We start from the raw sequence: 16,547 nt of genomic DNA on the forward strand, positions 1-16,547 counted from the left end.
CCTTTAGACATTTTCTCACAGCAAATAGAAAGAAAACGTTCCAAAGAATATTTGGTTACAATTCTGGCTGTAAAAGAAAGCTTTGAGCGATTTTGTTGCCTCGAGTTCATCTTTGAAAAAAGCAAACACCGGGAAGCCGGCTTAAAACGTAAACAAGGATTTTCAGAGACACTTTAATACTTGTCTTCGTGAATGAAAATTGTTGTCTCTGTATATGTTTCACCGAATTATTTTACCTTTCTTTATTGATTGTTAGTAGTCTCTTTTGCAATTTTAATCGCTGTGCCGTTTGTTTTCAGTCGCTCATGAACATCGCTTGCAAGAGTAGTCAAAATGCCGCGCGTATCAAACGCTTTTGAAGATTACAGATCTTTATAATAAATTCTTTATTGTGTTGAAGCGTATAACTATATTAATCTTAATTTAAACAGTCGACTTGTCAAAAGTGAGAACTGGCTAGCCGTATAGGTGATTTTGGAAATTTTTTTGACGATTTCGCTAAAAGCCCACACGTGCTTTGATCGTCCTGAATATTGAATGAGTGCAATTTGTATTGCAAAATTGTGAAACACTGCATTCTGTCCGAGGTCTGTATGATGAAAACGGCGCAGGTGTTTTCCAGGCCTAATCTACTGTGATCAAGAGCCATTATGGCTCTTAAATGTGATCGAAGATGATTGCTATTTTTTGGGTGTACATATAAAGGCTATCAACTCGATGTAAGATTAAGTTCACTCTTAGCTTGGACTGTTTGCAAATTATTTTTCTCGAAAATCACGTAGTCGTTCCCTCAAAAGTCACATGAATGTGCTCTAAAGTTAACTGATTTGTGGAATACAAGGTTATTGTTTGATTCGAATTATAAATTCGAGTTAATAGGAGCTTCGCTTTTAGCCCTGGCTAAATCTATATATTATAATACTTAATATGTACCTCGTAATCTCCCTTGTCATTTACACGCCTAGGACGAAAACGCACTTTAATCATAGCCCTGATGCCAAAAATGCTCTCTTTTTTTAATAGGACAGTTACCTCAAAAGGGTACAGTTGAAATAAACAAACACTTGTTTTAATACAAATTTCTTTTTCGATCTTTTTTTTTCTCTCCTTGGGACTGGCCATCCTTTTCGTCAGCACCAAAGAAAGAATTGAAAGATTAGCGTTTCTCGGGATCCGGGTTAAAAAGATAAGTACTGATTCTAATTATGAAATTCATCGCCCCTAAACAATAAAGCATAATTATATGTTAAGCCTTCGATTTTTGTTTACTTAACTAGAATAGACCCTATCACAGTCCAGGGCTTATCTCACTATCTCACTTGTTAAGCGGCATAAAGGCAACTCGTCATTTCCTCACAGTACTTTACAGTCGTTAAGGAAATTAAAAGAAGTCGTTAACCCATCGCTCTATCTCACAAACTGTAATTATGATTTTGAAAAAGAAAAATGATTGTGCATGAATGGGTCAACCGGAACTTAAATTGCTTTTTAATTTGTAGTGCATTAAAGTTACGAAACTGTAAATAAAATTTGACGCAGATTGTGTCCCAAACGCGCGGATTAAAAGAGGGTGCAATTTTCTTCGTTGAAAGCTTAGAACGTCCATAGATTATTTCAGGTAAGTTTCTAAGATAAAATTATATTACGATTTAAGAGATATATGCTTCTTTATAAATCATTAGTTAACAAGGGTTCTATTCTGTGCTGTTTGATCTACCAGAATACCAATCGTTTCTAAACATGTGCACCAAGAAGGATCTAGCAATTGATTCCTTTCAAAGAAATGAGATTTTGCACGCTTGGTTTGGTTAGGTTTGGTGTGCAGGGAAATGGTTCTAACGATGAAAGTTTCTTAAAATTCATGAAAAGCAACTTTTTGTTTAGTTTTATTTGGAACTTAAGCTTGGAATAAATAATCAGTTTATTTATTTATAATTTGGACAAGTTTAAAACAAAATATAAGTCGTCTTTTATTGCCTTCAAAAGGGAATATGTACAACCAACAAACTGTACTTGTAATTTCCCAGAGCTTCTTTCCAAGCAACTACCATTTTCCATATGACATTGTAAATGGCAAAACTAAATTTCAACGTAGTTGAAAGAGTCGAACCCAAAAATTTAATAAATGAATTAACTTGTTGGCTGACTAATCATAATCGAGGTCAGACAAAATCATAATTCCCTTTGCCAGGTCTGTCACAAAAAGCAAAATTGACTAAATTAACTACACATTATAAAACCTTCCTGTTTGTGATAGTGCAAGTGAAGAAATGTGATCAATATATTTGTACTGAATACTGAATTCTGGTTCATCCTCAGATTTTTTTATTCTTTTCCAAAGCAAACTAGGCCTGTTCACAAAATAGTATCCGCGTATCTCAACATTAAATGAGTTTTTCGTTTTCGTTTTTTTCTATACACGCTTTTAATAAGTCTGGGCGCCATCTTGAATTTTTCAATGAATGACGTCATTCGCGAAAGATCATACACGTGGCCAAAATGACTACCAAAGATGAAAGCTCTGTTGACGTTGATATTGCAGGGTGTTTTTATAAAAAGGAAAGTTTTTACTTTATATCAAGAGGAATATTTTCTTTATACAGTGTCTTTATGGGTATGTTATCATAACTGTAAAGCTCTCGTGCAGAGATATTCCTGGATCGATGGTATCGAGGACAAACGAGAGCTGATTTAAATGCCAAAAAACAAAATACGAATTAAAGTTTTGGCTTAATCGTCGTGGCTTACGTCAACAGACACGAGCTTAACTTCTTCCCAGGTAATCTTTTTTAGCAATGGTTTTGATACCTTTTCATTTTTTATGCGGGCCTTTATTGAAAAAGCTGAAAACGATTAATTATTACCGCTCGTAGGAGACTTAGATTATCTATCAGGTATTTATAAAAGCTAATTGAAAGGATTTTTCATGTTGCTATTCTGATCCTTTCAAAATGTACGATAATTCTGTTTCGATAAAAAGTTTATGCTTTTCATTATCAGTTTTTTTATGTTATTATGTATGGGTTTTTCGGGAAAGAAAGAAGTTGGATAAAAACGTTTATACTCCAGTCGACCCTTGCACCCAATAATTTTTCACTCTGGGAAGGCGTAGCTCAGTAATCCAGAAAGCTATCAGCTCGAATCCTGGTTAGAGATGTAGCCACTAAAGAGAGCTGGAACAGGGATGCATCAATTCTTCCAAAGCCCTTTACTTACATTTACATTGTTGAACAAGCAACGAAAAAATCAAAAAGCACCCTCGAAAAGGGATACAAATTCTTGTAGAGGGGAATGCTTTAAATCACTGAGGAAGAATGAAAGGCCCCACAATGTTAGCAGTTGTGATAAATGCTCTTGTACAGCAGGAGGAAATGGTTACTGTAATCACATGTTAATTCACTGAATTCCCAAGAACTGGAATGTCCCCAACTCAAAACAGTAGCACAAACCAAGGACCTAGGATACGAACCCTAATTCATGTAATGCATACAAGGCATATAATGTGATCAATCCTTATTACACGGAGAAATGCTCAGGGAGAAATGAGGGCTTTAAGGTGTCCCTTGTATGCAGCCAGGCAACATACTGTCCAAAATAAAGAGAGGGCAAATTAGTTATTTCATTAACTTAAGACAATTAACTGTTCTACAATAGTTTCAACTAAATTAACTGGACACAAGGTTCCACGGGTAGTGAGTTAAACATCTCTCTCTAATGGAGGCAAACTTTAATGTTATGACAACCATTCCAATTTGCCAAGACCTAGAGCCGTTGATGGCTCCTTTCCTGAATTCCCAATTGACACTGACACATCAGCTTGAGTGGGATTGCAAATGCCCCTTTTTTCAGGAGGACCAATTTATAAGTTGTTTAAAAATTCTTAATCCATCCTTAATTGAGAATCAAAAGGTCAGAGCAAAGATACGTTTTGGTTTCAAAGTAAAAGGTTCAAGTCAACTAGCTGTAATTTGCACTTGTTTGCGAATGGAAACTCAACATCTCTCACTGCAAACAAGGTTTGTTCAAAATACTCTGGTGTCACAGAATGATGTTTCTAATAATATCGAATGGCAAACTGGTCTTAAGCAGCAACTAAATATATTGAGTACATGAAAAATATTGGTTTAGCATGTATATTTATAACATGTACATATACATTCATATTCAAATCAAATCAAATCAAATCAAATCAACTTTATTGGTACATCCAATTAAAATGGGTTTTCACATACCAATTACAATAAAATCTAATATGAACAATAGAAATTCAATATAAACATTTGAAAGTAAAAAAACATTACCATACTATTTAAAAAATATATAAAATATGCATAATTACATCATTGAGTGTCAATGGCTTAAAAACTCGTCAAGGGCACGTCCTTTAATCGCATTCTTAAAAACATTAAATGACTCTATGTTTGCTAAACTTTCTGGAAGGTCATTCCAGAGCTGAGCAGCCCTATATGAGAAAGATCGCTGACCTGTTGCTGATCTAAAAGATGGTACATGAAGTTTATCTTTATTCCTAGTATTTCTAGTATGCATCTGCCTTCTTGTCGAAAACTTATTACACAAGGATGGTGGGGCTAATCCCTTTATACATTTGAAAGCCATTAAAATGTCTCTAACCTCCAGTTGCTTAGCAACCGGCAACCAGTGGAGTTCCTTTAACATCGGCGTGATGTGCTCATACTTTCTTGTGCCAGTCACAATCCGTGCCGCAAAATTCTGAACTTTTTGAAGCCTAGCAATGTTCTTTTTTGTTGTACTGACCACATGGACGAACAATAGAAAATCTTGCTGAACACTAATGAATTTATGATGGTTATTAGCGTAGACCTATCAAACAAATGTTTCACACGATTGATTTGGCACAGGCTACCTGTACACTTAGATACAACATCGGTCACATGTTCGTCAAAACTAAGGCGCGAGTCCACGATGACCCCCAAATCTTTTGCAGAACGAGACGGTAGAATCTCCTTACCGAGTAGCGTAACTCCAAAACCCTCCGGCACACGAGCTAACATCTGCGGGGTTCCAAGAAGCAATAACTTAGTCTTATCTGGATTTATCAGCAAGCTGTGTGTGCAACACCAGGCGGCAATCCGTTGCAAATCTTCGGACAAATGTTCCACAGCCATGGCTGTCTCCTGGACTGGAAACGAGAGATAGAGCTGGGAATCATCCACGTAACTCTTTAGTGAGCACAGGTTAGGGACAGCTGGAAGATCGTTGATGTATATATTAAAAAGGGCTGGTCCCAAGATCGACCCTTGAGATACACCATAAGCTACCTAGCGAGGATCTGACACCTCACAACCAATCCTCACCCGCTGATTCCTGTCCGTCAGATAGCTTCTAAACCATTCCATGGCCTGTATAGACACACCCAGTTCTCGAAGTTTACGTAATAGGATCCCATGCTCGATACTGTCAAAGGCCTTTGACAAGTCCAACAGAACCAACCCTGTGACTTGTTTTCGATCCATTGCTTCGAGAATCATATCGGACATGAAAATATGGAGTGTTTCTTTGTCGAGTGCTTCTTCTTATTCAGGGCTTAGAGTGTGGTGTTGTCATATCAAGCACAATGTCATGGTTGGCTGCTTTACCAAACAGAAGGGTGATATATAATAAATATCAAGTTATGGTTCATTAGAAATCAAATGCCCTTTTAAAATTATGAAACTTGACACCTGAGAAGGCATGTTCTGATTCCAAGGATTTATTGTCGCATAGTTAATGGTAAACCTGAGCTCAAAAGGGTCCACCTTTTTCAGGGTCATTTGGGTTGGGCAGGATTAAAGTGGTGCTGTTTTCAATATTCTTAAAAAAAGACTTGTTACATTTCACTTGATATTTAGCAGTTTTTTACCTTCTATCTTAAGTGCTAAAATTTCAGATTCTAGTTCAGAAATTTCAGCGTTGGATTCGAGTAAGCTGTGTCGCTCAGCATCACTTGGTTCAACACACACCTCACTCCTGTGGTGTTTACCATATTTGGTTTCCCTCGAATCAGATTCCTGTTCAACTTTATGTTATTTTGGATCTTAGGGATAAGGTATGGCTTGTGTACAGGGCATTTAAACACCGATCGAGGGGAGGCTGCACGTTTTCAAAAGCTACCGACCACTATTTAAAGACAATACAATACAATACTTCCGAAGTCATCATCACCGAAATGAAAAGAACAGACGATTGTATGTTTCTGCCCCTAGCAAAAAGCAATATTTGAGAGATGAATATAGCGGTACAAATTAGAACCCACAAACAAAAAGACTAAGTTACACACCTTTACGGTTGAGTACTCCCCCCCTTTTAATACATGCTGATCACTTGGAATCTTATGTCACATTTCTTAGTGTTGCGTTTGTTATCGAATATGATATCCCCGTATGATTTGCAAAGACGAACCGCACAACTGCGATTACTTTAGCCTGGGAAAAGGATTTGCTAATATTTGTTAATGTTTATACTGGAAAAGAATGAAAAAAAAGGGATTCATAATGGCCTGACTTTGCCTCTCGTCCTGACATGGTACTGTCACGCGAGTCAAAACTCAAAGATGGCGGCTGAAATCTTTCTGCGAATGACGTCATAAATTGAAAATTCAATATGGCGCCCAGACTTATTAAAAGCGTGTATTCCGTTTTTCTCACTAACTAACATAGAACTCTTTCATAATGGCAACTTATAGTTGTAATCTTTTATATCAATGATAATTAGCCTTTCTGACTTCAATTGAAAGTAAGAATTCTTTTGTATTTTTTACATGCTAACGCGGTCAGAAAGGCTAATTATCATTCTTTAAAAGAATATAATTATTGATATGCCGCCATTATAAAAGAGGTCTATACTGTCATTAAGTGCTTAAAATGAGTCAAAACTAAATTTAAATTTTCAGTATACGTCTGGTTAAGTATGCGTTGCCAACTAGTAATCTTTTTCGCTGCTCTCTCCATCGCTGTCCATGGTCGATCTTTTTATACGGTAAGTCATATTAATATATAATAATAATAATAATAATAATAATAATAATAATAATAATAATAATAATAACAAAATTAAGCCTCGCCGAACAAATATCAAAAAATGTTTTTACCGCCCAATACAAAATTGAAGATCGGCGTCGCCCTCAGAACGTTGTCAGTAACCGATTTAAGTCACCTTACTGGCTTAACACCAGTAGCCTATATTTAAGGGCGCTTTGGCTGGCCACACCAGGGCTGGCGCGGTAGGGAGTATTTTGACCAGCCAGATCAGTTAATATAGCATGCACGGCAGTGATACGTTTAAGAGAAATGACTTACGTTTCATTTTCAAAACGAGTAGTTAGTCCTGCCAGTTCAACTTAGGAAAGCGCTCTTGATTTTTATTACATAACTGACTAGATTTGCAAAAGGTTAATACTGTGTTGATTCAAATTCCTTTTTACTCAACCGTCTCTTATAGTGGCTCGACCCAGTATTTTTATAGGCAAACCCTCTATCTTTGAGATCGGCGGATTTGTTTAAGTATACGAGATTTGCTTTGTAAAATGATTATAACACATGGATTTCACTTAGACTAAACTTTTTTGTGGTATTATTTTTTATGGCGATCAGAATAAATGTCACGTGACTATGACGTCACGGTGGTTTTAGCTATAAAACGAATTTCAGCCCTCTTCGGGATTTTATGTTGAAAATGCCTCAAGCTACGCATTCTTTGGATCAATGTCTTCTGCTGTGCGAAGTGTCACAAAAATCTATAAGGGAAATTTCGAGATATCATGGCCTTCTAGAAAAAGGGTATAAATTATGCATGCATTAAGGACTGGACTTAATGCAGAAAAGTTTTTCTACTTTTTAGATGTTTTCGAAAAGGTTTTATCACTCATATTCGTCTTGCAAATGACCCTTATCACCATATAGGTCACTGTACAGGTTGCCCTCTGAAATCTATTCTCTATTGTTTTCTCCCATTCTACAGCATTGCCATATTTCGGAAAGATTTCAGAGGGCAACCAAGCACGGTAAATTCTGGCGTGCTGCATGGGAATTTGATGTTGTGCTAAACTCGGGACAATAGGAAGTCCGAGAGCAAAAACCTTAGCCAGATTTATGACATCGCCTCAATATTTGCTCACTTTTTGGGCATGAAATTCAGGGACTTAATAGTACCCTGATCAATTAATATACTAAAAATAAATATAAAAAATCTATCGACGAATTATATATGTTTTAATCGCGGTTTTCTTGAAAGTAGTTTTAGAAATTACAAAAAGAGCTCAGCATTGCGTTTTACCCTGATTGATACGTTTTGATGTGTTTCGAACTCGCGCAAGAGTACCTACGTTCAGCGCCTTCTGAAGTGTATAAGGGTCATTTGCAAAACGAATGAGTGATAAAACCTTTTCGGAAACATCCAAAAAGTAGCAAATTTTTCTGCATTAAGTCCAGTCATGAGTGCATGTATAATTTATACCCTTTTTATAGAAATGCCATGATATCTTGAAATTTCTTTTATAAGCTGTAGATTTTTGTGAAACTTCGCACCGCATGCAGAAGACAATACGTAACGTAAAGCATTTCAAAAGAAAATGCCGAACAGGTCACATCGTAACATCATTGCCATTATTATAATCGATTTACAATATAGACAGATTTGTTGATTAAGAAGTGTAGGAGATTCAAAGATGGAGGGTGTGCCTATGAAAATACTAGGTCAAGCCACCTTAGGTAGCCCTTATTAAACTAATTTTGCGGCCAATGCCATAATTTCTCTTTTCTCGATCTCTACTGAGGAGAAAGCAGAGACCTTTTTTTCTTCAGGGGAAGTGACGACCTGAAAATGCCACCTCCAACTTGACCAGTTGGACAGGTTCACTAAAAGTAGTCGCTTCCGGTAATACCCGTCATTTTGACCTTTAAAAGTAAATTGACATCATAGTTATGGAAGTGTTTTTTTTACCATGATTACTAGTTCACATCCCCTCTAAAATTAAGATTATTTCATCCTTTTCCCTTAGTTGCTAAGATGTTGTTTTTGTTTATTATTTTCATATAATGATATCGATCAACAAAGAGAGGTAGAGAGAAAAGGTGTGGTAAGTAGTGTATACCGGTTGTACTTTCTATAGTGTTTTTTACAGAATTCTGCAAATGATTTTCACAGAATATTTCCTAAAATTTTACCTGACAAAACCCACTCAAGAAAAAAATAAGTTCAATGAGCCACTCCCTTAGAGTTTTTATTAGTGCGAGGAGCACTTTGCTAGGACTGATAAGTTCTCGTTAGTAAGATACTCGCCTATGCGTATCACACTGCGAGGAGGTCACTAAACCGTTATGAGCGTGTGCATGAGATGATAGGTTTGATGGGCAGCTTTTTGTGTCTTCGAAGTGGTACCATATAATTTTGGACGGTCAAGCTCTCCAAAGAGACTGCTGGACTGTGATAATTCTTTCTGTCTACATCTCTGAGTCGAAAATGTATTTTCTTTTAACTGTAAAGGGGTTATTGCTTAATAAGCATCTTTTTGACAAAAATTGATAATGACCATGATGGAGACGAGCTTTTAAGCCCTTCACTTTTAGACCTTATTATTTTAAAAGTCATCTGCTTTTTTTTCTGGGTAACGATGTTAATATACACACTGCAACGGAAACGTAACTAACAGACAACGTCATCTAATGTTTGCATTTCCATACAGGTACGTGCCAAGCAAATGGCAGAACATACCAGAATGGCGATACAATTATTTATCATAATATCACTACCCCTATTGAGAGCGCCGGTTGTACCGTGTGCGACTGCTCGGCTGGCAGCATTAATAACTGTAATTTCTACTACTGCGACATCGGCCTCGGTTCATTTTCAATAGATGGTTGCGAAAGGTGGAGCGTTGGTGTGGAAGGAGTATGCTGCCCAAAATGTGGTAAGAAAAAAGTGACTTAACGAGATTCATTTCTTTAATTATGGCCGTCTCCCAGTTTAGCTTAAAGGCTATTTACTGTCCAGCGTAGTGAAAGTGAGATATCAATTAGCATACTTCAGAGGATGAACTTAGTGTTTTTGTGCACAGAAGAAGAAAGTACATCATCTAAACGGTCATACCTGAGGATTTCATTCATTGACTCAATGATTCTTAATCACCTTGTAAACGGTACGAAGGAAAAATTACCGTCTAGTATATCTTTTACTCGACACGATCCCTTTAGGATTCCATCCCCCGTCGTAAATTTTAAGTCACCTTGTAAAGCATTTTTTTTATAACGCTGATAGTTAAAAGCAACTTCTTACATGTTATTATGGTATTTTGATTGATTGATCAAACTTAGTTGCTTTTCTACGAAATGAAAGATCCACACCCTCTTGTTTTATAGAGTGTGTCAGCAATGGCCAACAAAAGTCTGTTGGTGACTCCTGGATCAGACGCACGAGTCTTGATGTGTGTTACGAGTGCTCATGCTCAGAATCAGCAGCTGCTGAATGCTATCAAATACACTGTATGCCTTGTGAAGGAGTCACAGTCACTGTTCCTGGAAGGTGTTGTCCGAGATGTGATCCGGGTGAGTATAAAGGAGGGGCCAGGGCAGGAGTCAGGGGCTCCTGATGTTTTTGTCTAGTAATAAAAGACAAGGCACCAGATGTGTCCTGAGGGTATGGAAAGAGGTACATGTAGATCATGACGCACATTAAACTTTCGCGATCGTCCAATGGACCAGGTTAATTGAAAGCATAGGGGCCTAAATGGAACAATAAACCAGGTAGGAGGAGCAAGAATCTTTACACTGTAATTTTCAGGGAGTTATAATAACTCCTCTAGTTGAGCTAATTTAACTCCTTACAGTGGAGTTATTTTTCGTGGAATTATTTTACTCCAAAAAGGAGTTTAAAGAACTCTTTTTCAGGAGTAAAAGTGACCCCAGATATTGAGGAGTTAAAATAACCCCAAAAAAGGAGTTATCCTGTACCTAAAATTTTTACTCCACTTTCAGAGTTAAATTAACTCCAAAAAGAGTAAAAACAACCCATGTAAGGAGTATAAATAACCCCATTTCGGAGTAATTTTAACTCCAGACTGGGAGTAAAAAAAACTCTTTTTCAGGAGTAAAAATGACCCCAAATTCGGAGTTAAATTAGGAGTTAAAATAACCCCAAAAATGGGGTTATCCTGTACCTAAAATTTTTACTCCATTTTTGGAGTTATAATAACTCCCTAAAAATTACGGTGTAGGGCCCTCGTTTTTGCATAACGCAACTTTAGATTAAGTGTGAATTTTCTTGAACCATAGCATTTGCTTCAGAGTGTTTTCTCGCACGGAATCTTAGTTAACTAGGAAGAAAATTTCTCGGAACACTCAAAGGAACAGTTAAAAAAATTGCATTTTAATCTTGATCCTTGCAAGGAACGTGGGAGTCGATTTCTTCTTCTTCTTTCCAGAGAATATCAAATTTAAAAAAAAGGAAAAGAAAGTCAGGACCAAAAATGTACTTTATTACATTAGTTACATTATAACATTATTATATTAATGAACTAAGTATTTTAGTGGGCTTTTATAATTATATAGCTCCATTGAGTATCTTGTAGCTCAGTGGTAGAGCATTTGCACTAGTAATCCCAACGTCATATGTTCGACTCCTGTTGGGAGTACTCGGACTTTTTCTTCACTGACACAACCATCTATGTTTCTATCTCTACACACAGTGACCACCACCACAACAGCTACGCAAGGCTTCACCATTATTGTGCTCACCACTCCCCGTACGCCTCCGGTGTTTCCTGAATTTCCCTGGGGTGACGAAGGCGTGGACTATGAAGACATGAATGACAGCCAGTGAAAGGATTAGATGGGTATGTAAATCATTTGTTATAAGTGTTACTGGAATTGACACAAAAGAGAGATCTCAACGAATGTCGTCATCACTTTTGGATTCATTAAAATTCTCCTCTTGGGATAACATGTACTCTAAGAGAAGTTTCATGCCCAGGAATATCAGCTATAGTATGACGTGGAGCCGCCTGTTTCTGTTGTCAAGGCCCGGTACCCCGCTTCCTTCAAACTATGGGAACTGCCACCAAACTGAGGAACTGATCATATAAAAATAATCTCTCAAACCATTCAAAGTGGGGACTAAAATGCCAAATTAAAGAAAGGATAACGAACTTGAAGAAAATTAGAACTGGCTGTAATAGTGGTTTTTAAAAACTTGTTAGTCTGGCATTTTTTTCAATAATAATGTCTGACACCAAGCTGTGATTTCGTCAAGTACAAGTTATCAGTTCTTCGCTGACGTTAAGTTCAATTATGAATAAGGACCGGCACCTATCACATCAACCCCACAGAGAATCAGTCTTCGTAATTAGGTGGGGTGGATAATGTTGATAAAAGTTTTTATACACACTGCCATCTGTGGAACAAGTTTTGATTAGCCAGCGCTCGGTTTCTGAAAGAAGGAGGGGTCGGAGTAAGCAGAGATTCTGATCAGGAATTTAGTCATAATTCCTTCTTGAGGATCCCTTCGCGTGGTCAAGAGAAGAAAAAAAGAAAGGATCGGTATGGGGGCCAGCTCCCCATATGGGCCTTGTTCCCAGGAAAGCCTTTTTAGCTACTTTCAGTGACAAGTGAAAGCGACGAGAAAATTTAATTTCAAAACGTTTTATCCTTGGAGTGTTTTCTTTTTCTTTTTTGGCATTGTTTTAAACTAAACTGTTCTTTCAGACGCTGTCATTATACAGGTATCCCATAATAATAAACCATTATAAGGCCTTAATTTGTGACGTCATTTTCCAGGCAAAAATGAGAAGTAAAATGTAAAAAAAAAAAATTAAAAACACCCGGAACCTTTTAGCCAAAGACAAATTCTCGCAACGCTGTTTTGAAGTAAAATAAACAAATGTTCGGGATTTGTATTTGCTGGCGTTTTGTTACCAAAATTTACATGAGAGGAATAATCTAGGGATCCTTTATCCTGGTCTGTAAAGAACTTAATTTTTGATGTCTTTTGTTGCAGGACGTATACATATCCTTTCAGGAACTGAAGAGCTATTGAAGCATATGTACAAATAGAAAATTAAATCTTGATTTAAATTAATTTTGATAGCAGCAGTTTGTTGAATAAAGCAGAAAGAAACCTGTTTTATTCCTCTGGTCTTTTCTTCTCTAAAACACAATTTATAATTCAATTGAGAATTTTAAAACGTCTCATGGCAATTACTTTTTTAGATTAATAAGACAACAATCTACTGGTTCTGTCCAAGTCTTTACAATCAGTTTAAGGGTTTTTCTACCATCATGAAAATCTAAGATGGCGAATGTGACCTGCATGACGTCACCATACAACTGTCGCCGTCCCCATATCTCACTGATTTCTTTTTGCTTAAATTCTTGTCTGAACTTTTCAGTTTTTCCAGCGTTAACTGCCTCCGCGACGAAAATGTTGCAAATTGTACTGACTAAATTAGTGAGCAAAGTTTTCACCATCGTAAAATCAATATATGGATGCCACATTAGTATGACTCAGTCACAGCAAATACAAGAAAGATCAAGTGACACTGAGGCATGCAAACGAAATTACAGTGATTAGTTTGAAAAACACACCCCGGTTAAGCGTTGAACGATGTTAAGAGAAAATTTCTTTCAAGCAGAGGCTAAATGATCTAAGAATAATGAGTCAGCTAAGATGTCTTCGCTTTAATTCAATGGGTAAATAAATTTTAATTCGTCTTCCACAGAAAAAAATTCAACGCACCACTGAGCTTGTTATTGAGGGCTATAGATATAGAGGATATTACACGGTGGCGCCGAGATATGAATTTTATTTTCGAGTGGCAAAACAATATTTTACGAACGAGCGCAGCGAGAGAGTAAAATATTGTTTTTGCGACGAGAAAATAAAATTGATATCTTCAAGCCGCCTTGTAATGTTCTTTTTATTATATAGACAAAAAGACATCGATAAAATAATGGACTATTATTCGCCAAAAAGTAATTGTGACGGCTCAAATTTACAGTACAGCAATATAAGACATTGGTTACAATAATCTTGAGAAACAACACTGAGCTGGATAGGGCTCTACAATGACAAAAGCTTTGAAAAAATGTGTGAGTAAAATTCAAAAGACGCAAGACGCCATCAAATTTCGAAGGGAAATTACCGAAATACGTCATCGATAAACTCATGTATGAGATTATGGAAAATAAACCACTCGGGTCCCGGATGTAGTTTTTGTGAATTTTACGAGTGGTATATTTTCCAGTAAAACAATCGTGTCTGTATAATAAAAGCCACTAAAAATAAACTCTTTTTCGTCATTGCATTGAACTACTTTGACATACTTTTGCGCAGATATCACAACATTTTTCCCTTCCGAAAAACCCTGCTTTAGGCGAGGGGAATTATTAGGATTTGGACAAAACGCAAGTGAAATTATTCCCTAATTTCACGAGCATACCATTTGATTACCTATTAATATCATGGGTGACGAATTACGTTAGCAATCTTGGATTTTTGACATGTTTATTGATCGAGAACTCCTGCACTCTCTCGAACGTTTAGCGCTTAAATTTGGCTTAAGTTCAGGGTTTTTTTGACAAAATACCTGTTAGAATCCTTCTTGATGTGCTCTTTCGTGTGTTCAGGTTTTCTAAAGCGTCTTTTTATGCCCTGGCATCTTCATTCATGACATTTAAAAACTTCGTCGCCATCTTGACGCTGAGACGTACGAAAGGTTGCCATGGCAATTTTGTAATTTCACATGTGAAATTACAAATTATCGCTGAAATTTTGCGCCAAAATTAAGGAGTAATTCGTCACCTATGATATTACTACGATAATCCAATTAGCGAAAAATTAACTTCACTTTTCTGTACTTGTGCTTTTAAGATAAATTGCAAGATCTCAAGTCTTAAATTTACTATCAAATTAGCTAGGCTCAACAAAGTTTTTGATAGGGCAGACATAAGCCGCTAGGTTGGTAATTCTTTTCTTTATTTATTATCAGTAATAATAAATGAACCTTATCGGGCATGATTTACTTGTTTAAACACGACTTAAATTGAGCCACTTCCCGTAAATCAAATTTTCGGATTGTTTGCGGCTTTTTTCTCCATTCAGAGCTAAAAGAGCGACTAAACTGGTCTCATGAATTCAGGTCGGAAAAATTTCGTATTTTAATTATTCCTTTTTCGGGTTTCTAGAAATATGTAACAGTCAGAGAAAGATAACTTTTCCTGAAAGAGTTCTTATCAAACCTGCACAAGATAATGTGTACTTAAAGTAAAAAACAACAAGAAAAGAACTATCCTCTTCTTAATTAAATCGATTGCGAGTAACGAAAGCGGTAGAAGAGCAGGCGCTCCGAATATGATTTATAGTTTCTTTATATTAAAAAAAGCTTTTTTTTCAATTTTCGCGCGCCTGTGAAAGCAATTTCAATAATAGGGATAGGTGCTTGGCTGCATGGTTGTAAAACAAAACAGAATCCTTCAATCACTGAGGTTCCTTTGGCCCGAGTTAAAAGTTCACGCCGAAAATAGTTGATACGAAAGGTAAGCGATTAATCTTAAGATTAAAGACTGAGCCAGACCTCACTTGGCTTTAATATCAGACCAAAAAATTGCTTTTTAAGGGAGTGTGAAATGATGGCTTTCCGTAACTTAGCAGTCCTAGGCCTGCCACAACACGTCTTATTACGACGATGAGTTGAAGTTTTAAGCTGCGGTAAGTGGGATCTCCGAAGTCAAGTGTTACGAGGATTATAACTGTAAATGGTTATGCGCAGAAGAGAACGACAGGTTTGAAAGTGATCTCTTTGAGCTAGATGTTAATTGAATTAAATGTGTAAAATTCACTCAAAAAGTGCTCTTAAGTGTAAGGGACATTTCATTCTCAGACATCTTTTGATGAAAGGATCAACTTTCAATTTTGCAGATGCATCCAAACTGAAAGTGAGTTATGTTGGTTATGGACGGATGCTACGATTGGGGGAAATGGAACGCTCTACCTTGCATACACCCCTCTGTAACAGAGCCATGCAGTGAAAGCCGACCTAGCGGGTTTAATATAGTCCCCCAGTAGCCTCCCCGATACTAACGAATAGTTTGTTGTTATCCGGCTAATTTTATGCTTCCCCGGTCACTTTTTATTGTGACTTCTACAAAACCAGTGTATTTCGCCATTCATATTTGTTTAAAAGGAGCAAAAATATAAAACATTATTACCATTGACAAAAGAAATCGGAGGGTACAAGTAATCGATCCCGCATGAATGTGTAAATCTTTTAGTTCTTCTCGTTAGAGTAATATGTAAAAGGATTTTCAAGGTTTCAAATCCGTTAAGATGTAAGGACTGTCACCCCGTTTAGCTTTTAATTAAGGGAGATACACAACTAAGAAAAAACCTAGTGGAAAATAAGCCAAACCAGTGACGTTTTCTCCGAGAACCCGGTGGAGATATAGATTCCACTGGGTCTTTTAGAGAGGGGTGTTTGCATACGTGTGTTACTGAGTCAGCTATGAACTCTTTGTTAACGCCCTAGAATTACAAGGCCAACA

The 16,547-nt window shown here is 36.8% G+C and overlaps 1 protein-coding gene across 1 annotated transcript; it reads left to right on the plus strand.

Moving 5' to 3' along the window:
- The first annotated feature begins 1,524 nt into the window (after nt 1-1,524).
- Nucleotides 1,525-13,134, plus strand: LOC140929369 (cysteine-rich motor neuron 1 protein-like). The gene is made up of 7 exons (XM_073379168.1): nt 1,525-1,618; nt 6,911-6,996; nt 9,073-9,094; nt 9,701-9,925; nt 10,374-10,559; nt 11,699-11,845; nt 13,006-13,134. The coding sequence occupies exons 2-6, from the start codon at nt 6,928-6,930 to the stop codon at nt 11,830-11,832; spliced, it is 636 nt and encodes a 211-aa protein (XP_073235269.1). The 5' UTR covers nt 1,525-1,618; nt 6,911-6,927; the 3' UTR covers nt 11,833-11,845; nt 13,006-13,134.
- The last annotated feature ends 3,413 nt before the right edge of the window (nt 13,135-16,547 follow it).

The sequence above is a fragment of the Porites lutea genome, chromosome 3 (genome assembly GCF_958299795.1).
Source record: "Porites lutea chromosome 3, jaPorLute2.1, whole genome shotgun sequence".
NCBI classification, from domain to species: Eukaryota; Metazoa; Cnidaria; class Anthozoa; order Scleractinia; family Poritidae; genus Porites; species Porites lutea.

What these genes read in the sequence shown, in the direction of transcription:
- LOC140929369 (XM_073379168.1), top strand. Translation starts at nt 6,928, where the DNA reads ATGCGTTGCCAACTAGTAATCTTTTTCGCTGCTCTCTCCATCGCTGTC. An exon ending in ATGGTCGATCTTTTTATACG is followed by an intron (nt 6,997 to 9,072) that starts GTAAGTCATATT and finishes CGATCAACAAAG; the next exon opens with AGAGGTAGAGAGAAAAGGTG. An exon ending in AGTATGCTGCCCAAAATGTG is followed by an intron (nt 9,926 to 10,373) that starts GTAAGAAAAAAG and finishes CTTGTTTTATAG; the next exon opens with AGTGTGTCAGCAATGGCCAA.